Raw genomic sequence first — 22,979 nt, 5'->3', positions numbered from 1 at the left:
GGTCACTGCACCTGGCCTAGGAGATCTTATAGTCCAATATCAGGGGCTTGACTCTTACTCTGAGTGAGATGAGATGTCAGTGTAGGTTTTTGACCAGAGCAATGGTATCATCTTACTTACATTTTTAAAGAATCACTCAGGCTACGGTGTTGAGAATAGAATCTGAGGATACAAGAATGGAATCAGGGAGACCAATTAGGTGGTGATTATAGTAATCTAGGCCAGAAATGATAGTGTCTTAAAATCAACATGGCAGCAGCATGGGTAGTAAGAAGTGATCAGGTTCTAGATGTATTTCAAAAGTCAACTCATCATGATTCGTTGACGTGGAGTGTGCGAGAGAAAAAGGAGTGCAGGGTGATTTTTGGTCCGATTACTAGAAGGATTGCGATGGCATTTACTGGAGAGGGAGCAAGCATGACAGTGAGGGTGAGACAGAATCAGGAATTTGGTTTTGGACCTGGTAAGTTTGTGATGCCTCTAACCATTAAGTGGAGATACAAAATAAGCAGTTGGATATATGAGTCTGGAATTCAAATGAGAGGCCTTAGTTGAAGATGATATAAGCATATAAGTAGTATTTAGAACTAGGAGACTGGATGAGGTCACTTAGGGAGGGAGTACGGACTGAGGCCTGAAGCGCTCCACCTTTTGGAGGTTAGAGAGATGAAAGGAGCCAGCAAAAGAGTCTAAGAAGCAACCAGTGAGTCAGGAAACAAACCAAGGGAGTGGTATCCTGGAAACCAGGTACAAAAAGTGTGTCAGGAAGGAGAGCATGTGATCAGCTATCAAATGCTTCTGACAGGTTGAAAAAGATGCCAACTGACCATTAGATTTAGTAACATGGAGTTCACGATTGAACTTGACAAGAGTGTATTCAAAGGAGCGGTAAGGGTGAAAAGATTGGAATAGCTTTAAGGGAGAATGGAGAGAGGGGAATTAGAGACAGTGAATATAAACCATTGTTTCAAGGCATTCCATCAGATTTCTTGTTTGATAAGTGGTCCTTTGCTCACACATTTCAGAATTCTGAAATGTAGAACTTTGAAATCATCTCCCATGATTTCAGAGGGAAGAGGCTGTGTTTCTGTTTCATCCATTGTTACTATGTTTTAAAAAGCTGTTTTTGGGTTGATGGGTACAGCAGACCACCATGGCATATGTATACCTTTGTAACAAACCTGCACATTCTCTACATGTATCCCGGAACTTAAAGTAAAATAATTTTTTTAAGCCGTTTTCGGCTGGGCACGGTGGCTCACGCCTATAATCCCAGCACTTTGGGAGGCCGAGGTGGGCAGATCACCTGAGGTCGGGAGTTCAAGACCAGCTCGGCCAACATGGTGAAACCCCATCTCTACTAAAAATACAAAATATTAGCCAGGCATGGTGACAGGTGCCTACAATCCCAGCTAGTCGGGAGGCTGAGGCGGGAGAATAGCTTTAACCCAGGAGGCGGAGGCTGCAGTGAGCCAAGATTGCACCACTGCACTCTAGCCTAGGTGACAGAGTGAGACTCCATCTTAAAAAAAAGCTGTTTTCATTTCATCCTCACTTGTGAAATACTGTAGGACTGAGAATAATTGTTTATATCACAATGAAAATCTGAAGCTACAACGTTTTAAAAGCATAGGTATACCTTGGAGATATTGCAGGTTTGGTTCCAGACCACTACAATAAAGCAAGTAGCACAATAAGTCACAGAAATTTTTTGGTTTCTCAATGCATAAAAAAGTTATGTTAACACTATACTCCGTTAAGTGTTGCAGTGGTATTATGTCTAAAAAAAGCAATGTACATACCATAATTTTAAAATGCTTTTTTTTTTTTTTTTTTTGGAGAACAAATTCTAGCTCTCTTGTCCAGGCTAGAGTGCAGTGGTGCGATCATGGCTCACTGCAGCCTCCATCTCCTGGGCTCAAGTGATCCTCTCACTTAGCCTCCCAAGTAGCTGGGACAATAGGTGCATGTCACCATACCTGGCAAATTTTTTCTTCTTTTTGTGAAGACAGGGTCTCACTATGTTACCCAGACTGGGCTTAAACCTCTGGGCTCAAGCAATCCTCCCGCCTCAACCTCCCAAAGTGCTGGAATTACAGGCGTGAGCCACTGGGCCTGACCACTAAAACACTTAATCGCTAAAAAGATGCTAATGCTCATCTGAGCCTACAGTGAGTCATCGTCGTATTGCTGGTTGAGGGTCTTACCTCGGAGTTGATGACTGCTGACTGATCAGGGTAATTGTTGCTGACGGTTGGGGTGGCTGTGGCAATTTCTTAAAAATAAGACAACAAATTTTGCTGTATGGATTGACTCTTTCTTTCATGAATGATTTCTCTGTAACATGTGATGCTGTTTGATAGCATTTTACCCACAGTAAAACTTTCAAAATTGGAAAATTAATCCCCTCAAACTCTGCTGCTGCTTCATCAATTCAGTTTGTGTCATATTCAAAATCTTTTATTGTCATTTCAACAGTATTCATAGCATCTTCATCAGGAGTAGATTTCATCTCAGGAAACTGCTTTCTTTGCTCATCAATAAGAAGCACCTCTCATCCCTTCAAATTTTATCATGATATTGTAGCAATTCAGTCCCATTTTCAGGGTCCACTTTTAATTCTGGTTCTCTTACTGTTTCTACTGCATCTGCAGTTACTTCCTCCACTGAAGTGTTGAACTCCTTAAAGTCATGCATGAGGCTTGGAATCAAGTTCTTCCAAACTTCCATTAATGTTGATAATTTGACCTCCTCCCATGTACTTGTAGATGAATTACAAGTACTCTTAATGGCATCTTGAATGGTGAATCCATTCTAGAAAGTTTTCAATTTATTTTACCCAGATCCATCAGAGGAATCATTATAGCAGCTGTATCCTTTCAAAATGTATTTCTTACTTAATAAGACCTGAATGTTGAAATGACTCCTTGATCCATGGGCTGCAGAATGGATGTTGTCTTAGCAGGCATGAAAACAGCATTAATCTCTTTGTACATCTCCGTTAGAGCTCTTGGGTGACTAGGTGCATTGTCAATGTGCAACAATAGTTTGAAAGGATTTTTTTTTTCTGAGCAGTAGGTCTCAACAGTGGGCTTAAAATAGTCCATAAACCATGCTGTAAACAGATGTACTGCCATCCAGGGTTTATTATTCTGTTTACAGAGGACAGGCAGAATAGATTTAGCATGATTTTTAAAGGACCCTAAAGTCACTAGCTGCATTAGGCCCTAACAAGAGAGTCAGCCTGTCCTTTGAAGCTTTGAAACCTGGCATCGACTTCTCTCTAGCTAGGAAAGTCCTAGATGGTATCTTCTTCCAATAGAAGGCTGTTTTGTCTACATTGAAAATCTGTTGTTTAGTGTAACCACTTAGCTAAATCATCTGGATAACTTGCTCCAGCTTCTACATCAGCACTTGCAGCTTCACTTTGTACTTTTGTGTATTAGAGATGGCTTCTTTCCTTGAACCTCATGAACCAACCTCTGAAACAGTCAGGGCTTTGCTCTGCGTTAGACTTTGGCCTATGGGATTGTTGTGGCTGGTATGATCTTTTATCCAGACCACTAAAACTTTCTCCATATCAGCAATAAAACTGTTTTGCTTTCTTATCATTTGTGTGTTCATTGGAGTAGCACTTGTAATTTCTCTCAAGGACTTTCCTTTGCATTAACAACACGGCCAACTGTTTGGCATAAGCGGTGTTGCTGTCAGCCTGTCTTGGCTTTCGACATGCCTTCCACACTAAGCTTAGTCTTGTCTAGCTTTTGATTAAAAGTGAGAGATGTGCGACTCTTCCTGAAACTTGAACATTTAGAGGCCATTATAGGGTTATCAGTTGGCGTAATTTCAATACTGTGTCTCAGGGAACAGGAAGGCCTGAGGAGAGGGAGAGAGGCAGGAAACAGTTGATCAGTGGGGCATTCAGAACACACACAACATTTATTGGTAAAGTTTGCTGTCTTTTGTTGGGCACTGTTTGTGGTGTCCCAAACCAATTAAAATAGTAACATCAAAGATCACTGATCACAGATCACTATAACAGATTATAATCATAATGGAAGAGTTTGAAATGTTACTAGGGTTACCAAAATGTGACACAGAGACATGCAGTGAGCACATGCTGTTAGGAAAATAGCGCTGATGAACTTGCTTGACATTGGGTTGCCACAAACCTTTGTTTTAAAGAAAGATCCCACAGTGTATGTGAAACACAAAGTAACAAAGCACAATAAAACTAGGTATGCTTGTAGTACTTTTGGATAAAATTATCTCAATGAGATACAAACAATATCAATAAAAGGTAGTAAAAGCAAATCATTTGAGCCCCTTTTATTAAGCTGGAGATGATATAATAAATTTTGTAAGACCACATGTTGGTTGTAATTTTTTTTTTTGAGGCAAAGTCTCGCTCTGTTGCCCAGACTGGAGTGCAATGGCACCATCTTGGTTCACTGCAACCTCCACCTCTTGGATTCAAGCAATTCTCATGCCTCAGACTCCCAAGAAATTAGGATTACAGGCATGTGCCACCAAGCCTGGCTAATGTTTTTGTATTTTTAGTAGGGACGGGCTTTACACCATGTTGGCCAGGCTGGTCTCGAACTCCTGGCCTCAAGTGATCCGCCCGCCTCGGCCTCCCAGAGTGCTGGGATTACAACAGAAATGAGCCACCGTGCCTGGACAGTTGTAATCTTTATAATTTTAAGTAGCAGTAAGTGGTGTTACTCAGATCAAGAAGAATGATACCATGTTCAAAATTGTGTCGTGGTTATGTCCCAAGGCAAAACCTTCAATTGAGCCTTCTATCGGTAGTCTTTAAGAAAAAGGTATGTACATGTTTCTGCTGATCCCCTTTTCACATTTTACGTAAAAGAAAGCATATCTGATCAGAGTAAACTGTCTTAAGTCATTTGTGTCTATGTCACTATAATTTCCATCTTTTTAAAACTGTTTTTATTCTTGTTTCCTTTTCTGATTCAGGAAACTTCGAGCCACATTAGATGAATATACTACTCGCGTGGGACAGCAAGCTATTGTCCTCTGTATCTCACCCTCCAAACCTAACCCTGTCTTTAAAGTGTTTGGTGCAGCACCTTTGGAGAATGTGGTAAGTCACAACCAAGCTGTTCTCGCTTGCCCTTTGCTTTCTGTCAGCTGCTTCCATTGTTCTGATCCTCTGTCAAGAATAACAGTTGGCATTTCTGTTACCCCCTAATCCAGGCATGGGAGAGGGGACTAGTTTTCAGATTGCTTTATGCATATCAAAACAAAATGATCATTACTGTTTTTACTTCCTGTGTCAAGGTATTTTACCTGTGTCAAGGTATTTTACCTGCCCAGATGCAATGGGTGGCCGGGGGAAGTGGGGACAGGAGGGGGAAACAAGGGGTTTTGTTTGTTAGGAAACAATGCAGGATTTTGTAAGAAAATTACTGATTTATATCAGAAACAAAATAGTAGATAATTCCAAGGTGTCAATTTCCTAAGGGAAACCTGGGGGGCATTTTATTGATCAGTTATTTGAGTTACATATTTGAAATCTCTTACATTTATCAAATAATTGATTTAATACTCTGCTGCAAATATAGAACTATATTTGAACATTTTGATTGTATAACTATCCAGAGCTAATTTTATAAAAATAGTCTTTTGCCCCTGCATACTTATACAATAGGAACTATTCCTTCTTGGGCCAAATTAACTTTGAATCAGTGGAGTAATGATCTGTCAAGATTTAAATTGCATTTTGTTTTTATTAGGATAAAATTCATTAGCTTAAAATGACATTTATTAGATGTCTCCCATATTGAATAAAGGCATTTTTTGAGTTCAGAATTAGTAATCAATTGATAGAAATTCTGTTTGTTGTATTTTTTTTCACAACATCTTCCCATCCCTGAAATGTTGTGGGTATTTCTTAACATTTTTGAGTTTTATTTTGAGTTTTTCCAAAAATTCCTGAAGCCCTACAGTTAGGATGTGTTAGGACTTTTCCTTAGAAGAATATAGTAGAAGGCTCCTACTTCAAAATGTTATCTGAGAAATAGCCTTTACTGTCACACTGTTGACAAACACGAAATCTGGGCATGTCTTCTCTTCTTTAGTACCAAAAATCTAAAACAATACTACTAATAGTAGTAAAGATGATGCAGTCTATGAAAAAGATTCATCTAGAAGACTCAGAAAAATACTTCAGAAAATTACTCACTGCAAAAACATTTTTTTAAGTTTTGCAAAACTATTGGAGTCCTCCATAGAATACAGGAAGATATAGACTCTGTTAAACAGGATACACTAGACTGAGATAAAAAGCATTTTACCTTTGACTGACATTGATAAATACAGGTTAGGGACTACAAGTACCAGTAAAATTAGAAGCAGAATATATCTTCCAGAGCACTGAAGAAAAAAAATGAAACCAAGTCTCTGTATAAAAGATAGAAACAAGGAAGGAATTTTTAAAAACTAAATAAAACACATAGTCTAGAACACTAATACAAGTGAGGCCAGTTAATTCTGTTATAAAACATACATATAAATGGGTTAAACTGCCTTGTTAAGGGCATAGATGTTCTTTCAGGTTGAAACAACAATCCAAATCAAACCTGTCTCTATTCAGTGTATATGTCATACTCATAGCCACTTAACAAATGTTAAAAGCAGCTGCAAGTAATAGAATCAAGAAAGTGAAAAGACAACACGCAGAATGGGAGAAATATTTGCAAGTCATATGTCTCATAAAAAAAACTTGTGTTGAGAATATACAAGGAATTCTTACAACTCAACAATAAAAAGCGGGCGGATCATGAGGTCAGAAGTTTAAGATCAGCTTGGCCAATATGGTGAAACCCCATCTCTACTAAAAATACAAAAAAAGCCAGGCGTGGTGGCACCTGCCTGTAGTCCCAGCCACTCGGGAGGCTGAGGCAGAAGAATCTCTTGAACCCGGGAGGTGGAGGTTGCAGAGAGCCAAGATTGTGCCACTGCATTCCAACCTGGGCAACAGAGCGAGACTCCATCTCAAAAAAAAAACCAAAAAGACAACCCAATTTAAAAATAGGCAAAAGGGCCACGCACAGTGGCTCACGCCTGTAATCCTAGCACTTTGGGAGGCCAAGGCAGGTAGATCACTTGAAGTCAGGAGTTCAAGACCAGCCCGGCCAATATGGTGAAACCCCATGTCTACTAAAAATACAAAAATTAGCCAGATGTGGTGGTGGGCACCTGTAATGCCATCTACTCAGGAGGCTGAGGCAGGAAAATTTCTTGAACCCCGGAGCCAGAGGTTGCAGTGAGCTGAGATCACGTGCCGCTGCACTCCAGCATGGGTAACTGAGTGAGACTCTGTCTCAAAAAATAATAAAAATAAAAATAGGCAAAAGATCTGAATAGATACTTCTTCAAAGAAGATATAGAAATGGTCAAAAAGCACATGAGAACTAATGATAAATATCATTAATCATTATAGTCATTTATCATTAATAATCACATTTTGATTTTTCATTTCCCTCATGACTATGATTATTAATCATTAGAAAATAAAAACCACAGTGAGATACCACTTCATAACCACAGGGATGACTATAATCAAAAAGACAACAATAAGTGTTGGTGAAGATTTGGAGAAAGAAAAGGCAAAATGATACGGCTGCTTTGGAAAACAGTTTGTCAGTCTCTCAAAATGTTAAAAGTAGTGTTGCCATGTGACCTAGCAGTTCTATTCCTGAGTTATACCCAAGAGAACTGAAAGCGTATGTTCACACACAAACTTGTATACAGTGTTTATAGCAGCATTATTTGTAATTGCCAAAAAGTGGAAACAACTCAGATGTTCATCGGCTGATGAATGGATAAATAAAATGTGGTATATCCATAGAATGGAATATTATTCAGCAAGAAAAAGGGAAGAAGTACTGATATTATACTACAGCATGGATGAACCTTTAAAACATTGTTGTAACCAAAAGAACTCAGTCACAAAAGATCACATATTGTAGGATTCCATTTATATGCAATGTCCAGGATAGATAAATCTTATTTATAGAGAGAGAGTAGATTAATGGTTGCCAGAGACTGGGGAAGGGGAAGGGAGGAATGGGGAGTGACAGCCAGTGGGCATGGAGTTTCTTTTAGGAGGAATGAAATGCTCCAAAATTAGATTTTGGTGATAATTTTAGGACCCTACGAGTATGAAGTCTTACCCTTTAAATGGGTGAATTGTATGGTATGGCAAACTGAATAATGACCCCCCCAGAGATGTACAGGTCCCCATCCCTGGAACCTGTGACTGTTACCTTATACAGCAAAAGTGCAGTTGTAATTAAGTTAAGGGTCTTGAGATGGGGAGATTATTCTCGATTATCCAGGTAGGCCCTAAATGTAATCACAAGTATCTTTATAAGAGGGAAACGAAGGGAGATTGGCATAGAAGTAGATGTGTTGCTGGAAGCAAGAGGTTGGATGCAAGGAGGGGGTCCAGAGCCAGTGATACAGGCTAGACAGAAGCTAGACAAGACAAAGAAACAATTCTCTCTTAGAGATGCACCCTTAGAGCCTGCAGAAGGACCCGGCCCTGCTAACACCTTGACTTTTGCCAAGTGAAACCAAGAAAATAAATTTGTGTGGGTTGGGTTTAAGCCACCTAGTTTGTGGTGATTTGTGGGAGCCATAGGAAACAAATACATATGGTGTGTGAACTGTGTATTAGTAAAGCTGTTACAAATGTTAAATGTAAAATAACAGGCAAAAGTTTGTCAGAAAAATGCCTACAAAAATAAATCATGGATCACAGCATTAATATCAGACAAAGCCTAATTGTCAAGGCAAAAAAGTATTAACGACAACCAGGGGTCATTTAGTATTGATAAGAAGTATTTATTTATTAATTTATTTATTTAGAGACAGGGTCTTGCTCTGTTGCCCAAGTTAGAGTGTAGTGGTGCAATCTCGGCTCACTGCAATCTCCACCTCTTGGGCTCAATTGATCCTCCCGCCTCAGCCTCCTGAGTAGCTGGGACTACAGGCAGGTGCCACCACACCCAGCTAAAATAAGAAGTACATATTTATCATGAACCTTTATATTCTTCAAGTAACTTTAAAGCAAAACATGGGGTCAGGTGCAGTGGCTTATGCCTGTAATCCCAGCACTTGGAAGGCTGAGGTGGGAGGATTTCTTGAGGCCAGAAGTTCAAGACAAGCCTGGGCAACATAGTGGGACCTCGTCTACACACACACACACACACAAAAAAGCCAGGCATACTGGCCCACACTCAGCTACTTGGGAGGCTGAGGCAGAAGGATTGCTTGAGCCCAGGAGATCAAGGCTGCAGTGAGCCATGATGCTACTGCACTCCAGCCTGGGTGACAGAGTAAGACCCTGTCTGTCAATCAGTTAGTCAGTCAGTCCACCAGACATACACATACCACAGCATGTAGATCAAAAAGTTAGAAATGTAAGGAAAAAAGGTAGTTAAAACCCACAGTGGGGCTGGGCACGGTGGCACATATGTATAATCCCAGCACTTTGGGAGCTGAGGTGGGAGGGTTGGTTGAGTCCAGGAGTTTGAGACCAGCCCAGGTAACATAGTGAGACCTCATCTCTACAAAAAATTTAAAAATTAGCCAGATGTGGTACCACATGCCTATAATCTCAGCTTCTTGGGAGGCTGAGATGGGAAGATTGCTTGAGCCCAGAGGTCAAGTCTGCAGTGAGCTGTGATTGCACCACTGCACTCTAGCCTGGATGACAGGATGACAGCCTGTCCAAAAGAAAAACACACACACACACACACACACACACACACACACACAATGGTAGTAAAAGAATTTACTATCCTTGTCAGATCAACAAAGCAAAATATAAACAAGAATATAGAGATCTGAATAACAGATTTAATAAGGTTGACAGTCTAGGCAACATAGCGAGACCCTGTCCCTACAAAAAAAATTAAAAAAAAAAAATTGATCCAGGTGTGGTGGTGTGCACTTTTAGTCCCAGCTATTTGGGATGCTGAGGCAGGAGGATTACTTGAGCCTAGGAGTTCAAGGATGCAGTGAACTATGATTATTCCACTGTGCTCCAGCCTGGGTGACAGAGTGAGACAATGGCTCAAAAAACAAAAGAATAAAGGTGATACAATAGATACAGAAGCGTTGACACCTTACAAGGGGCTAATATACCATATTTGAAAAATTACATAAATGAATTATAAGAATTGACCGTTTATTATTACCAGGCCCCCAATTTTTTTTTTGAAACAAGATCTTGCTCTGTTGCCCAGGCTGGAGTACAGTGGTGCAGTCTCAGCTCACTGCAACCTCCGCCTCACTAGTTCAAACAGTTCTTCTGCCTCAGCCTCCTGAGTAGCTGGCTAATTTTTATGTTTTTAGTAGAGACAGGGTTTTGCCATGTTGGCCGGGCTGGTCTTGAACTCCTGACCTCAAGTAATTCGCCCACCTTGGCCTCCCAAAGTGTTGGGATTACAGGTGTGAGTCACCAGGCCCGGCCCCAAAGAATATTTTCTGATCATACTACAGAAAATTAAGAATTTTAGAATTTCAAAAGACAAGAAAAAATTTCAATCACCTGGAATGTGTGTGTGGGGGGGTGTGTGTGTGTGGGTGTGTGGGTGTGGGTGTGGGTGTGTGTGGGTGTGGGTGTGTGTCTTGCTCTATTGCCCAGGCTAGAGTGCAATGGTGCAGTCTCAGCTTACTGTAAGCTCTGCCTCCCGGATTCAAGTAATTCTCCCTGCTTCAGCCTTCCAAGTAACTGGGATTACAGGTGCGTGCCACCACGCCTGGCTAATTTTTATATTTTTAGTAGAGGCGAGGTTTCACCATGTTGGCCAGGCTGGTCTCAAACTCCTGACTTCAGATTATCCACCTGCCTCGGCCTCCCAAAGTGCTGGGATTACAGGCATGAGCCACCACAACTGGCCGGAATTTTTTATTTTTTTTATTTTTTTTATTTAAGACAGAGTCTCGCTCTATCGCCTGGGCTAGAGTGCAGTGGTGCGATCTTGGCTCACTGCAACCTTTGCCTCCCAGGTTCAAGCAATTCTCTGCCTCAGCCTCTCAAGTAGTTGGTATTACAGGCTCCTGCCACGATGCCCGGCTAATTTTTGTGTTTTTACTAGAGAGGGGGCTTCACCATGTTGGCCAGGCTGGTCTTGAACTCCTAACCTCAGGTGATCCTCCTGCCTCAGCCTCCCAAAGTGCCCGGATTACAGGCGTGAGCCACCACGCCTAGCCGGAAATTTTTAAAAGAAAATCTTAATTTACAGGTTATTTAGAAACAAAAATGATAACCAAAAATAAAAACTTACAAGTTATTATCTAAACTGGTACTCAAAGGAATATTCATGATCTTATTTAAAAAGAAAAATGTATACGAGAAAGTTGGAAAAGAAAGAAACTTCATCTAGCTAAAGAAGGTAGAAAGAGAATAATAAAATAAGTCTAAGAAAAAAATAGAACAAATAAACGTGAAAGAAATGAATGAGGGAACAAGAAAAGTAGACTTGTTAAATTCAAGAATTGGTTCTATAAAAAGTCTAATAAAACAGAAAAACTGCTACATGCTAATGAGGAAAAGGGAGAAGAAAAATATGTACCTTTAGAAACAAGATATCTATAGTTGCAGACAAGAAGAGATCGAAAATTGTAAGAAAAGGCTATTAATTCTGTTCTTGCAAGTTAAAAACTCAGCCAAGTGGATTAACTTAGTAAGAAAATAAAATAACCAAAACACATCCAGACCTCAGTAGAATAAGCATTAACTGAAAACCTCAATAGAGTAATAAACATATACAAAATTGGAAAAGTGTTAAAGAACTACATCCCTTCAAGAGACCCTAGGCCCCAATTATTTTGGTTGACTTCTGTTAAACATTTAAGGTACAAATAATTCCCTAATCTTATACCCTAGTCTTATTATAGTCATTTATCATTAATCAAATTTTGATTTTCATTTCCCTAATGATTAATGATATATAATCATAGTCTTTAGGGTGATGAACAACCATGGGAGTTGCATGCAATGTGGAAGATATATGGAAAGTAGTATAGTGAAAGCCACGTTGCTCATGTATTTACTTAGTCAACATATAACGATTTAACGCTATTGGATACAAGGTATGAGATAAAGATTCCATCTGAGTCTATTGGGGTTTCAGGGTTCAAAACTGGGAATCCCAAAGGACTAAGGGGACATGAGAGCCCTGAACGGAGGCAGGAGAAGAAAGGAGGCAGACACTGGGGCTGAAGAGAAAATAGGATGAAATCAGCGTAACTTCAGGGGCCACAGCCTGTGGCCTGGCTGGAAGGCAGATGTGCTTCACAGTCACAGGTCTGAGGCCAGCTCTTTGTTACATACCTCAGATGACAATATGTTTTTAGTCTCATAGGAGCTTGTAGAAAATTAAAAAAAAAAAAAAAAAATTTATGAGACCTTCCCAAAGACTCTTCCTTTATCCAGTCAAGCTGCAGGAATACAAAAAAATTACGGTATCTTGTCTGGGACTATTTTTGAAACCCAACCCAGTGACCTTATTGCAAACATTTTGAAAATTAGCCAAGTGTGGTGATGCACACCTGTGATCCCAGCTACTTGGGAGGCTGAGGTGGGAGGATCACTGGAGCTCAGGATTTTGAGGCTGCAGTGAACAAAACTGTGTGACAGATCAAGACCCTGTTTCAAAAAACAAAACAAAATAAAACTCTAATGGCTCCTGCAAATACCGTAAACACCCTCCATCTCTGGCAATCATAAAATGTTTGTTAATGTATTACCTGTATTTGTATATTTAAAATATTTTATAATATTTCAGCCTGGACAACATGTAAGAGCCTGTCTCATTCGTGTGTGTGTGTGTGTGTGTGTGTGTGTGTGTGTGTGTAAGATAAGCAAAAGACCTGGTCCCTGTGCTCAGCAGTGTCATGCACTGGTTGTGTATAGTGTATTCCAGAAATAACGGTACAAATGACACGTATTTATTTGTGTCAGTAGGAATTTAAAGGAGGAAGAGAATTATGGCAAGAATAATTGGGAAGTTTTTTCAGAGCAAGTGGGAATTGAACTGATCCTAGAAAAATGGAAAATATTTGAGTAAGAAGCAGATTTATGTGGTGGCTCATGTCTGTAATCCCAGCACTTTGGGAGGCCTAGGTGGGCGGATCACTTGAGGTCAGGAGTTTGAGACCAGCCTGGCCAACACATTGAAACCCCGTCTCTACTAAAAATATAAAAAAATAGCTGGGCATGGTGGCGGGCACCTGTAATCCCAGCTACTCAGGAGGCTGAGGCAGGAGAATTGCTTGAACCCAGGAGATGGAGGTGGCAGTGAGCCGAGATCACGCCACTGCACTCCAGCCTGGGTAACAGAGAGGAACTCCATCTTTTTAAAATAAAAAAAAAATGGTCTCTAGAAGTTTCAAAGAAAAGAACTTGCTAGATGCCAAGGTGAGTGACGAGGTTGGGCAGCTAAAGAAGGAAGAAAGTGAACAAAGTTGCTCAATATAGGACTCCATGGAGGTTGTATGCTGGGAGCTCAAGAGGTGTCATTCACATAGTCTCCAGGGTTAGGCAGGCACAACTGTATCTGGTGGCTCTGGCAGAAGAGTATTGAAAAAACAAATAATTGGAAAGATTGAAATGCTGGCCAGAGAAACTTGGACTTTGTTTATAAGAAGTGGGGAACTATAGCAGTTTCTTGAGAGAAAAAAAGATAAATGATAGTGATGTGGCTAAAAATACCAGCTTTGGAGCTAGATAAAAATTTGTTTGATTTTTGGCTATACTTCTTACTAGTTAATATGATTTGGGGAAAGTTACTTAAGTTTATTAAGGCTCAGTTTTCTTATTTGCAAAATGAGTATAATAATATTTTCCTTGTAGAATTATGGTAAGGATTATTTGAGACAACGCGTGTAGTGCTTGGCACAAAGTAAGTGCTCAGTAAACGGTGTTTGATGATAATAAGTGTTTCCAAAATTTCAAACGGCAGTGGTATACAAGATTGGGGGAAGAGAGTGGTAACTGATTTTGATTTTAAGTGGATGTTTACCTTAGTTGTGAAACCAATTGACATATTGGTATGGAGTGACAAAGGCATAAGCTGTGGTTTTTGGAATAGAAGGCATAAGTTGGAACACAAACCTGTATTTTATCTCATCTGTGACACCATTGATTATAAGATGTGCTGTTATTTGTGTACTATGAAGAAAGAAGAAACAATGATGCATGTTGACACAATGCTATCACTTAGAATTTTTATTTTCTACTCATTGAAAGAGCTCTTTCTTAGACATAGCTTTTAATCATATATCATTTTTGTGTATATATAAAAAGGAAAATATTGAATTACTTCTTGTTTCAGTCATTATTATCTGTGTTTTTTCATGTAATATTGTCTTCTGTGGCATCGTGAAAACGGGCAATGCTGTATTTCTTTTAAAAGTGCTCTTTCATTGTCTCTGATTTTCCCCCCCAAGCAGCAACAGGTTTGATGCAAGTGCTTTTTTTTGAGACAGAGTCTCGCCCTGTCACCCAGACTGGAGTGCAGTGGTACAGTCTGAGCTCACTTCAGCCTCTCCCTCCTGGGTTCAAGCAATTCTCCTACCTCAGCCTCCCAAGTAGCTGAGTTTACAGGCAACCACCACCACACCCAGCTAATTTTTGTATTTTTAGTAGACAGGGTTTCACCATGTTGGTCAGGCTGGTCTCGAACTCCTGACCTCAGGTGATCTGCCCGCCTCAGCCTCCCAAAGTGTTGGGATTACAGGCGTGAGCCACTGCGCCTGGCGGTGCTTCTTGATCTTACCAGAAATTGTCATTGGGAAGGTTATAGACAACGGTCAAGACTCACATTCTCTTCTCAAATGGTGCTAAATGATTTGTTGAGTAAAAAGGCCAGGGATAGCAAACATGTTCACATGGCTGCAGGCAGTGACAGCTATGCCCTGTTGTTGCCTTGTCCATAGCAATTTTAAGATGTATCCCTGTTTCAGAAGACTGATAAATATGAAAGAAAAATGCAACTCAGAATTGATAGATCAGATAGAATTAAAACACGAGGTCAGTAATTCTGAGAAAGTTATTTAACTTTAGTAAGCAAGCTTAGATAGAAGTGCTTTGGTTATACCTGAAGTTGTTTTGTTGCAAATTACTTAGGGATGCTCTACCAGCACTAAAAAACAAACAAACAAACAAAAACAAGATATTTTAAAAGAATTATATAGCACTGATAAACTGACTCATAAAAATGGCTGAAATTGTTTGAAACTGGCTAATAAAGAAGTAATAACCTAATGATTTTCCATTTTTGAATGCCAGGTGTTTCTAAAAGCCAGATGAAGTTTGTTTTTATTTTAAAATTATTAGTTATTTATTTTTGAGACAAGGTCTGGCTCTGTCACCCAGGTTGGAGTGGCACGATCTCGGCTCACTGCAACCTCCACCTCCTGGGCTCAAGCCATCCTCCTACCTCAGCCTCCTGAGTAGCTGGTACCACAGACATGCACTACCATGCCCGGCTAATTTTTGTATTTTTAGTGGAGACGGGGTCTCGCCATGTTGCCTAGGCTGGTCTCAGATTCCTGGGCTCAAGGAATCTGCCTGCCTCAACCTCCCAGTGTGCTGGGATTACAGGTGTGAGCCACTGCACACAGCCTGTTTTTCTAAAATGATCATTCTTCCTATTGGCTTATACCTAATATAAGGATTTAACCTTATAAACTTTGAAGTTCTAAGACCTTCAAAGGTAGGTGTATTAGTCCTTTACTAATACACCTACCTAAGAAGGTAGGTGTATTAGTCCGTTTTCACACTGCTATAAAGAACTAACTGTGACTGGGTAATTTATAAATAAAAGAGGTTTAATTGACTTATAGTTCCACATGGCTAGGGAGGCTTCAGGAAACTTAATCATGGCAGAAGGAGAAGCAAGGCACGTCTTACATGGTGGCAGGAGAGAGAGAGACAGAGAGACAGGTGCAGGGAGGGAATGCCAGGGGAACTGCCAAACACTTTTAAACCATCAGCTCTTGTGAGAACTCACTATCACGAGAACAACATGGGAGAAACTGCCCCCATGATCCAGTCATCTCCCACCAGGTCCCTCCCTCAACATGTAGGGATAACAATCAAGATGAAATTTGGGTGGGGACACAGAGCCAAACCATATCACTAGGCTTGTAAGATTCATTTTTGTGTGTGTGTAAGTGGGCAGCATAAATACTGTCTAGAATATATGAACATAGCAGAAAATACAATCCTGTAAAGTTGCTGTGGCAACATCAGCTGCTTATGTTGCAATAAATATAATGGCAATACTTTTTGAAACTTTTTTATTAGAGACCAGGATACAACTGCATCTCTGGAAAGATAATGAGTCTACCAGTTTGTGCTATTTTTCTCTCCCCTTAGTTATTGACCTTCTTGGAGGATTCTTCAGCTGCAGAAGTTGCATTATGTAGCCAGTAATAATATTTATTTTTCCAGGTGCTTGGGGTAGAGTATGGGAATTTTTCTTTTTTAATCCACATAACGAGATATTTATAAGGAAGTGTGTAGAGTCCAGCCCACTCAGCAGACAACCCAGGATTCAAACATTGTTGGAAATTCTAGACAAACCTCATTTTCTCTTCCATTTTTTTCCCTAAAATAGTGCCATTATATTGATAGAGCCCATTATATTGGTGGTTGGAGGACCCAGCATCTGTCCACCCTTTCTGTTCATGACAGAAAAATGTGTGCATGTCCAGTGTATTACTGTTAGGTTGAGACATTTCACTGGCAGTGGTGGGAATGCAGACAAAAAACAACAATATCTGGTTCCGACCTGGGCTAGAGCTAAATGCGTCCTGGGTTGGAGGTTCACTTCTATCACCAAGCCCTACCAGAAGCAAGGGAGATTTGACCTAGGGGGCTCCCTCTGGCCCGGGCCTTACCAATAGTGGCACTCAGCTACAACAGACACCTATCGGTTTTGTTTTTTTTTTCTCTAATTCTTTTCAGTCCAGTCTCTTGTATGCTTGAATCTCCTGTCTGTTTGGTAGTCTGACTTTGCAGGAATGTAGCAGCAATTTTGAATGAATTGGTTACTTTGAGTTTTAGAAATGTAAGTCCTTAAAGTTCTTGAAAATGATTTTGGTGATGAGCTGCCACAGCTAGTTGTTCATCCAATGGCCTGGGAAATGCAGAACCATGAATACCATGCCTGTTAGACCTGGAACAGGTGATGGCACCCTCCTTGAGAAAATGTGATTTTAACTGAGAAGCAGTATTTCTGGAAAATTTTTCCACTGGCTTTCTCCTATTGTTGTTACCTGTAATTTCATCATCTTTTCATTTAATTCTGTTCAGTATGATGTCTTTGGGACCAGTGGGTATTTTTATTTGCTTGTAGAAGTGTTTGTTCTTAGGGCTATGCTATGACTCAGGAAGGCCAGCCCCACCCACTCTCTTGTTGCTTGGCACCAATCCTCCCTGGTTGTTGGGCATCTTGTTTACTTCTGCCCTTAATTCCCTGCAGGTGCGTAAGTACAAGAGCATGATCCTGGAAGACCTGGAGTCTGCTCTGGCAGAACACGCCCCTGCGCCACAGGAGGTTAATTCAGAACTGCCGCCTCTCACCATCGACGGAATTCCAGTCTCTGTGGACAAAATGACCCAGGTAAGGGGTGGGAGGTGAGGAAGAGACTCAGAGGCAAGTGGCACAGGTGTGGGCGGGCCTCTGATCACTTTTCTGCATTTTGTCCTCAGTGATCTGACCAGGGAGTGAGATGCAGACTGGAGTCTGGTAGTGAAACAGTAGCAGCCTTGGAAAAGACATTGTAGTGCCAGAAGAGTGCTCCCAACCAAGGGCATGGCTGTGGTGTCCTCTTTCTTCTGGCGTTTTTTTTTCCCTTTCACTTGGTCCTTTGGGTTGGATTAAAAAAAAAAAACAACAAAACTTTTAGCTTGGGGTTGGTCTGAACAAAAGAACATTAGGAGTTTGATGAATCACAATCAAGGTGGCCAAGTAAACTTTTAGCCCTCGGGCTGCTCTGCTCCTCTTTCAATGTAAATCCTGAATACCTCCATAATTATTACTAAGTACAGCTCCCTTCCACAGGGAATAAGAATGTAAAACTCAGAATGACAGTCTTCTGAGTCGTTGATTTGATCTTCCTTTTTAAAATTTTTGTTTAATTTTTTTTAATTTTGTGATTTCTAAAGATGGGGATCTCACTGTGTTGCCCAGGCTGATCTCAATCTCCTAGGCTCAAGCGAACCTCCTGCCTCAGCCTCCCAAAGTACTGGGATCATAGGCGTACGCTGCTGTGCCAGCCTGATTTCCTCTTCCTTTAAGAAGGGAAGTCTGATAAATCAGCATTTAGCCTGATAAATCAGCATACCTCAGTAATTTTTATGAGATTATCCCTTTTATATATTTTTAGTTTAGCTTGATCAAAATCAAACACCTTTTTAACATATTTTCCCATCCTATTTCTTTTTTTTGAGCCAGAGTCTCGATCCGTAGCCCAGGCTGGAGTGCAGTGATGCGATCTTGGCTTACACTGCACTTGGCTTACTGCAACCTCCGCCTCCCGGGTTCAAGAGGTTCTCATGCCTCCGAGTAGCTGTGATTACAAGTGTGCGCTACCACACCTGGCTAATTTTTGTTTTTTAAGTAGAGATGGGATTTTGCCATGTTGGCCAGGATGGTCACAAACTCCTGATCTCATGCGATCCCCCTCCTGGCCTCCCAAAGTGCTGGGATTACAGGTGTGAGCCACCACGCCCAGCCTACCCTGTTTCTTTATTAATTTACTTCTCTCTTGCTAAATCCACTTGTCAGGTTTTTTTCCTTATCTTATTCAGTCTTCAGCACCTTTTGACACAGTTGATTACTCCTTAAAGCATCTTCTCTCTGTCTGTTCACCGCACCCTCTTCTGAAGATCCTCATCCCTCACTAGGTGCTCCCCTCATCCCTTCTGGGGCCCCTCTTCCTCTTCTCACCTGATCATCGATATGCTGTTTTCACCCAGCTTACGTTCACTGTTAGATGTCTGGTCCTCACATGCCCCAAACAGAACCTTTGGTTGTTCCTGCTCTGCACGCCACATCTGTTCCTCTCCAAGTGTTCCCCATATCAGTTAATGGAACTGCTGTCCATCTGGTTGCTCAAGTCCCAGCATGGAAGTAATCCTGATTTCCCTGTTTTGCCCTCTCCCTCCACAGTCCCCTGCCATCCTCCACATCTAATTCAGCATCAGGTCATGTCAGTTCACCTCTGAAATGTACTCTGACACTGGCCATTCTTCTCACTTCCCGTCAGCACCCAAGTCCAAGCCTTTAGCATCTCTTGTATAGCCTATCCACTGTGGTCTGCTGCAGTCCATTCTCCACGTAGCCATCCTAGTAGTTTTTTAAAAAACTTACATCATGCAGGGCGTTGTAGCTCACGCCTGTAATCAAGAGGAGGATCCCTTGAGTCCAGGAGTTTGAGATCAGCCTGGGCAGCAGGCTGGAATTTTTTTTTTTTTTTTTGTCTCTACAAAAAATGCAAAAATTAGCCAGGGCATGGTGGTGTGTGCCTGTAGTCTCAAATACTTGGAAGGCTGAGGTGGGAGGATCGTTTGGGCCCGGGAGGTTGAGGCTACAGTGACCCAAGATTGTGCCACTGCACTCTAGCCTGGGTGACAGAGCGAGATCCTGCCTCAAATAAATGAGTGAATGAATGAATAAATTTATTTATTTATTTAATTCAGGCCGTATCACTTCCTTGTTTAAGCCCTTTAATGGTTTTCCACTATTCCTAGAATCGAATTCAGACTGTGCTGTGGCCTTGAAGGCCCTATGTAATCTGGCCTCTTCCTGCCTCATCTTCTTCCCCTCAGTCACTGGGCTCCGGCCACTCTAACCCTCTTTTCCTCAAACACCCTGCATCCATTCTTTTGCTTTCGCTATTCCCTTTGCCTGAATATTGTTCTGCCAGATGATTGCATGATGGACTTTATCTTATTCAAAGTCTAGCTCAAATATCACCTCCTGAGACAAGCCTTTCTTGATTATCCCACCTAAATGAAGCTTTCTTCTTCCCCACCAAGCCACTAATACATCCTCTGTGTTCTTGTCTGTGTAACACTTGTTACTACCTGAAATAATCCCATTTGTTAACTTGTATACTTATTTGTGGTCTCCCCAGCTAGAATTTGAGGAATTTAGTTTCTGTCGTTTACTTCTGTTCAGTATAGCTGCTCAGCCTCTGAAATAACATGTCATCTAAATAATAGTATCTGTTCAGTAAATGACTTCAGGGTTAGAGCAAAAATGAGTTAAGTGTAATGGTGGGGAACAGGATCGCAAGTCCCCTGGGCAGGTGTTGACCCAGTGCAGACGCTGATGCTGCTGCTCGGGGTGGCACTTTTATTTTTTATTCCATCTGAACCAGCAACTTGGTCTGAAGTAATACTACATTTTATAAATATAAACGTAAATAGTGATCTTTTGATTGTTGGATTCATAGCCCTTTCTGTGGACACTGGAAAGATCTCTAAATAATGGTTCAGAAAGGAAAGCATTATCTAAACCAAGCTTGCCCAATCCACATCCCGCAAGACGCATGGGACCCAGGATGGCTTTGAATGTGGCCCAACACAAATTCGTAAACTTTCTTAAAACATTATGAGATTTTTTTGGCGATTTTTTTTTCTTTAGCTCATCAGCTGTTATTAATGTTAGTATATTTTATGTGTGGCCCCAGATAATTCTTCCTCTAATGTGGCCAAGGGAAGCCGAAAGATTTGGCACCCCGATCTAAACTTTTCTTTACTGTCTTTTAACAGTTTCTATTATTCTGTTTCTAGAGGCATTCTGACTGGTTCAAGTAAAGAAAACATAAAGTGAATTATTTTTATCTGGTTGATGTAAAGAATCAACTCTGTCTCAGATGTAAAGTATATCTAAAACTGCCGAAGCCTTTGGTTTCGAATGCTGTGTTAGGTTAACTCCTCTCCTGTGATGGGTATTTGTTATTCTTTGTCACATTTGGTGTGCTAGGGTAAAACAGTCTGAGGTTTTGATTATATTAAATCATTGTGGATACTGGTTTTCTTGAAATTGGCTAGTGGCCGCAGAAGTCAGCAAACAGTTTAGTTATTATCATTTTGGAGGTAAGACATTTGAAAGTGTTGTTTTCCATTTTTATCAAAACCACACTCGGTAGAGCTTGGTGTGCTGGTGAATGAGGAGCTGGATCTCAGCTGTCAAACGCATAGATGCGTTGCTGGAGGTGCACATTTTCTCTATCATATGCTCCCTCCTTCCCCTTCTTACCAAAGATGATGACTAAAAAGTCAAACATAACAAATAAAATAAAACAAACAAATGAGGAGGAAGAGGGAGCAGGATGATGAAAAACCCAGCTCCCAACTGAATGGGAATTTCCAAGTATTTGGATCCTCGCATTTTCTCCCCTCAACGTTTTATTGTTGTTTGTTTTCCTCAAATACTTTTTTCTTAATCTGAGCTAAATAGCTAGCTCTCTCTCTCTCTCTCTCTCTCTCTCTCTCTCTGTCTCTTTTTTTTTTTTTTTTTTTTTCTGAGACGGAGTCTCGCTCTATTGCCCAGGCTGAAGTGCAATGGCGTGATCTCAGCTCACTGCAACCTCTGCCTCCCGGGTTGAAGCAATTATCCCACCTCAGCCTCCTGAGTAGCTGGGACTACAGGCATGCACCACTATGCCTGCCTAATTTTTTTATATTTTTAGTAGAGTTGGGGTTTCACCACGTTGGCCAGACTGCTCGCCAACTGCTGACCTCAAGTGATCTGCCCGTCTTGGCCTCCCAAAGTGCTTATGCTGGGATTACAGGCATAAGCCACTGTGCCTGGCCAATAGCTCTCTTTTATAATTGATCCTAAAGACTTTCACTATTAATGGGAGTAAAAGGAGGGTTTTATTTCCACCCAAACCTAGATAGGCAAGGGTATGGGACTACAAGCAGTCTAATGCACTGTTAGTGGGAATGCAGATTGGTACACTTTCTCTAGAGGGCAGGTTGGTGTTGGCAATGCATATCAAAGTCTAAAAGGTGTATATCATGCCCTCCAATTAAACACAGATGTACATTGTTTATTACAGCATGTCTACAGTAGGAAAATTGGGAACAATGTGATTGGTTAAATTACGATAGTGTTTAGAATTTATATAGGAAGACGAGCAGCATAGCCCAAAAGAGATGATACGGGGAACTGTTAGACACTAAAAATGATGATTTGCTCTTTATTGCAGTAGAATAATATTTGTGGTATGTTAAATTAAAAAAAACTGTAAAGTAGCATTTTTTATATACTGTAATTTGAGGAGTTTAGGGCTTTACTTTTCAGTTTCTTTTGGGAGATTTTTAAAAAATTCTGGGAACACAGAATTGAGCTGATTTATCTCATTTTCTGTAACATTAACATAAAATATGCCCACCTCTGTGTGTATAGAACTTTGGAGGGGTGCACATATTAACACTGGGCACAGTGGCTCACATCTGTAATCGCAGCACTTTGGGAGGCTGAGGCGGGTGGATCACCTGAGGTCAGGAGAGCAGCCTGGCCAACATGGTGAAACCCTGTCTCTACTAAAAATACAAAAATCAGCCGGGTGTGTTGGCACGCCCCTGTAATCCAGCTACTCGGGAGGCTGAGGCAGGAGAATCGCTTGAACCTGGGAGGTGGAGGTTACAGTGAGCCCAGATCATGCCACTGCACTCCAGCCTGGTTGACAGAGCAAGACTCCGTCTCAAAAAAAAAACTGATTGTAAAGTAGCATTTCTTATATACCGTAATTTGAGGGGTTTAGGGCTTTATTTTTCTGTTTCTTTTGGGAGATTTTTTTTTTTTTTTTAATTCCGGGAACACAGAATTGAGCTGATTTATCTCATTTTCTAAAACAATAACATAAAATGTGCCTGCATCTGTGTGTATAGAACTTGGAGGGATGTACAT

The 22,979-nt window shown here is 40.9% G+C and overlaps 1 protein-coding gene across 3 annotated transcripts in view; it reads left to right on the top strand.

Annotated features, from left to right (window-relative positions):
* NRF1 (nuclear respiratory factor 1) overlaps positions 1-22,979 on the top strand; it is a 132,478-nt gene that overhangs the window by 41,349 nt on the left and 68,150 nt on the right. For all 3 annotated transcript variants that reach the window (XM_011995878.1, XM_011995877.1, XM_011995879.1), the window contains 2 exons: positions 4,981-5,107; positions 17,532-17,672. In XM_011995878.1, coding sequence (XP_011851268.1) covers positions 4,981-5,107; positions 17,532-17,672 — 268 coding nt within the window. The remainder of the gene's footprint in view (positions 1-4,980; positions 5,108-17,531; positions 17,673-22,979) is intronic.

This window comes from Mandrillus leucophaeus, unplaced genomic scaffold, assembly GCF_000951045.1.
Source record: "Mandrillus leucophaeus isolate KB7577 unplaced genomic scaffold, Mleu.le_1.0 Scaffold5, whole genome shotgun sequence".
Lineage (NCBI taxonomy): Eukaryota > Metazoa > Chordata > Mammalia > Primates > Cercopithecidae > Mandrillus > Mandrillus leucophaeus.
The sequence above is the reverse complement of the archived record's forward strand: the minus strand, read 5'-3'. Positions and strand labels throughout refer to the sequence as shown.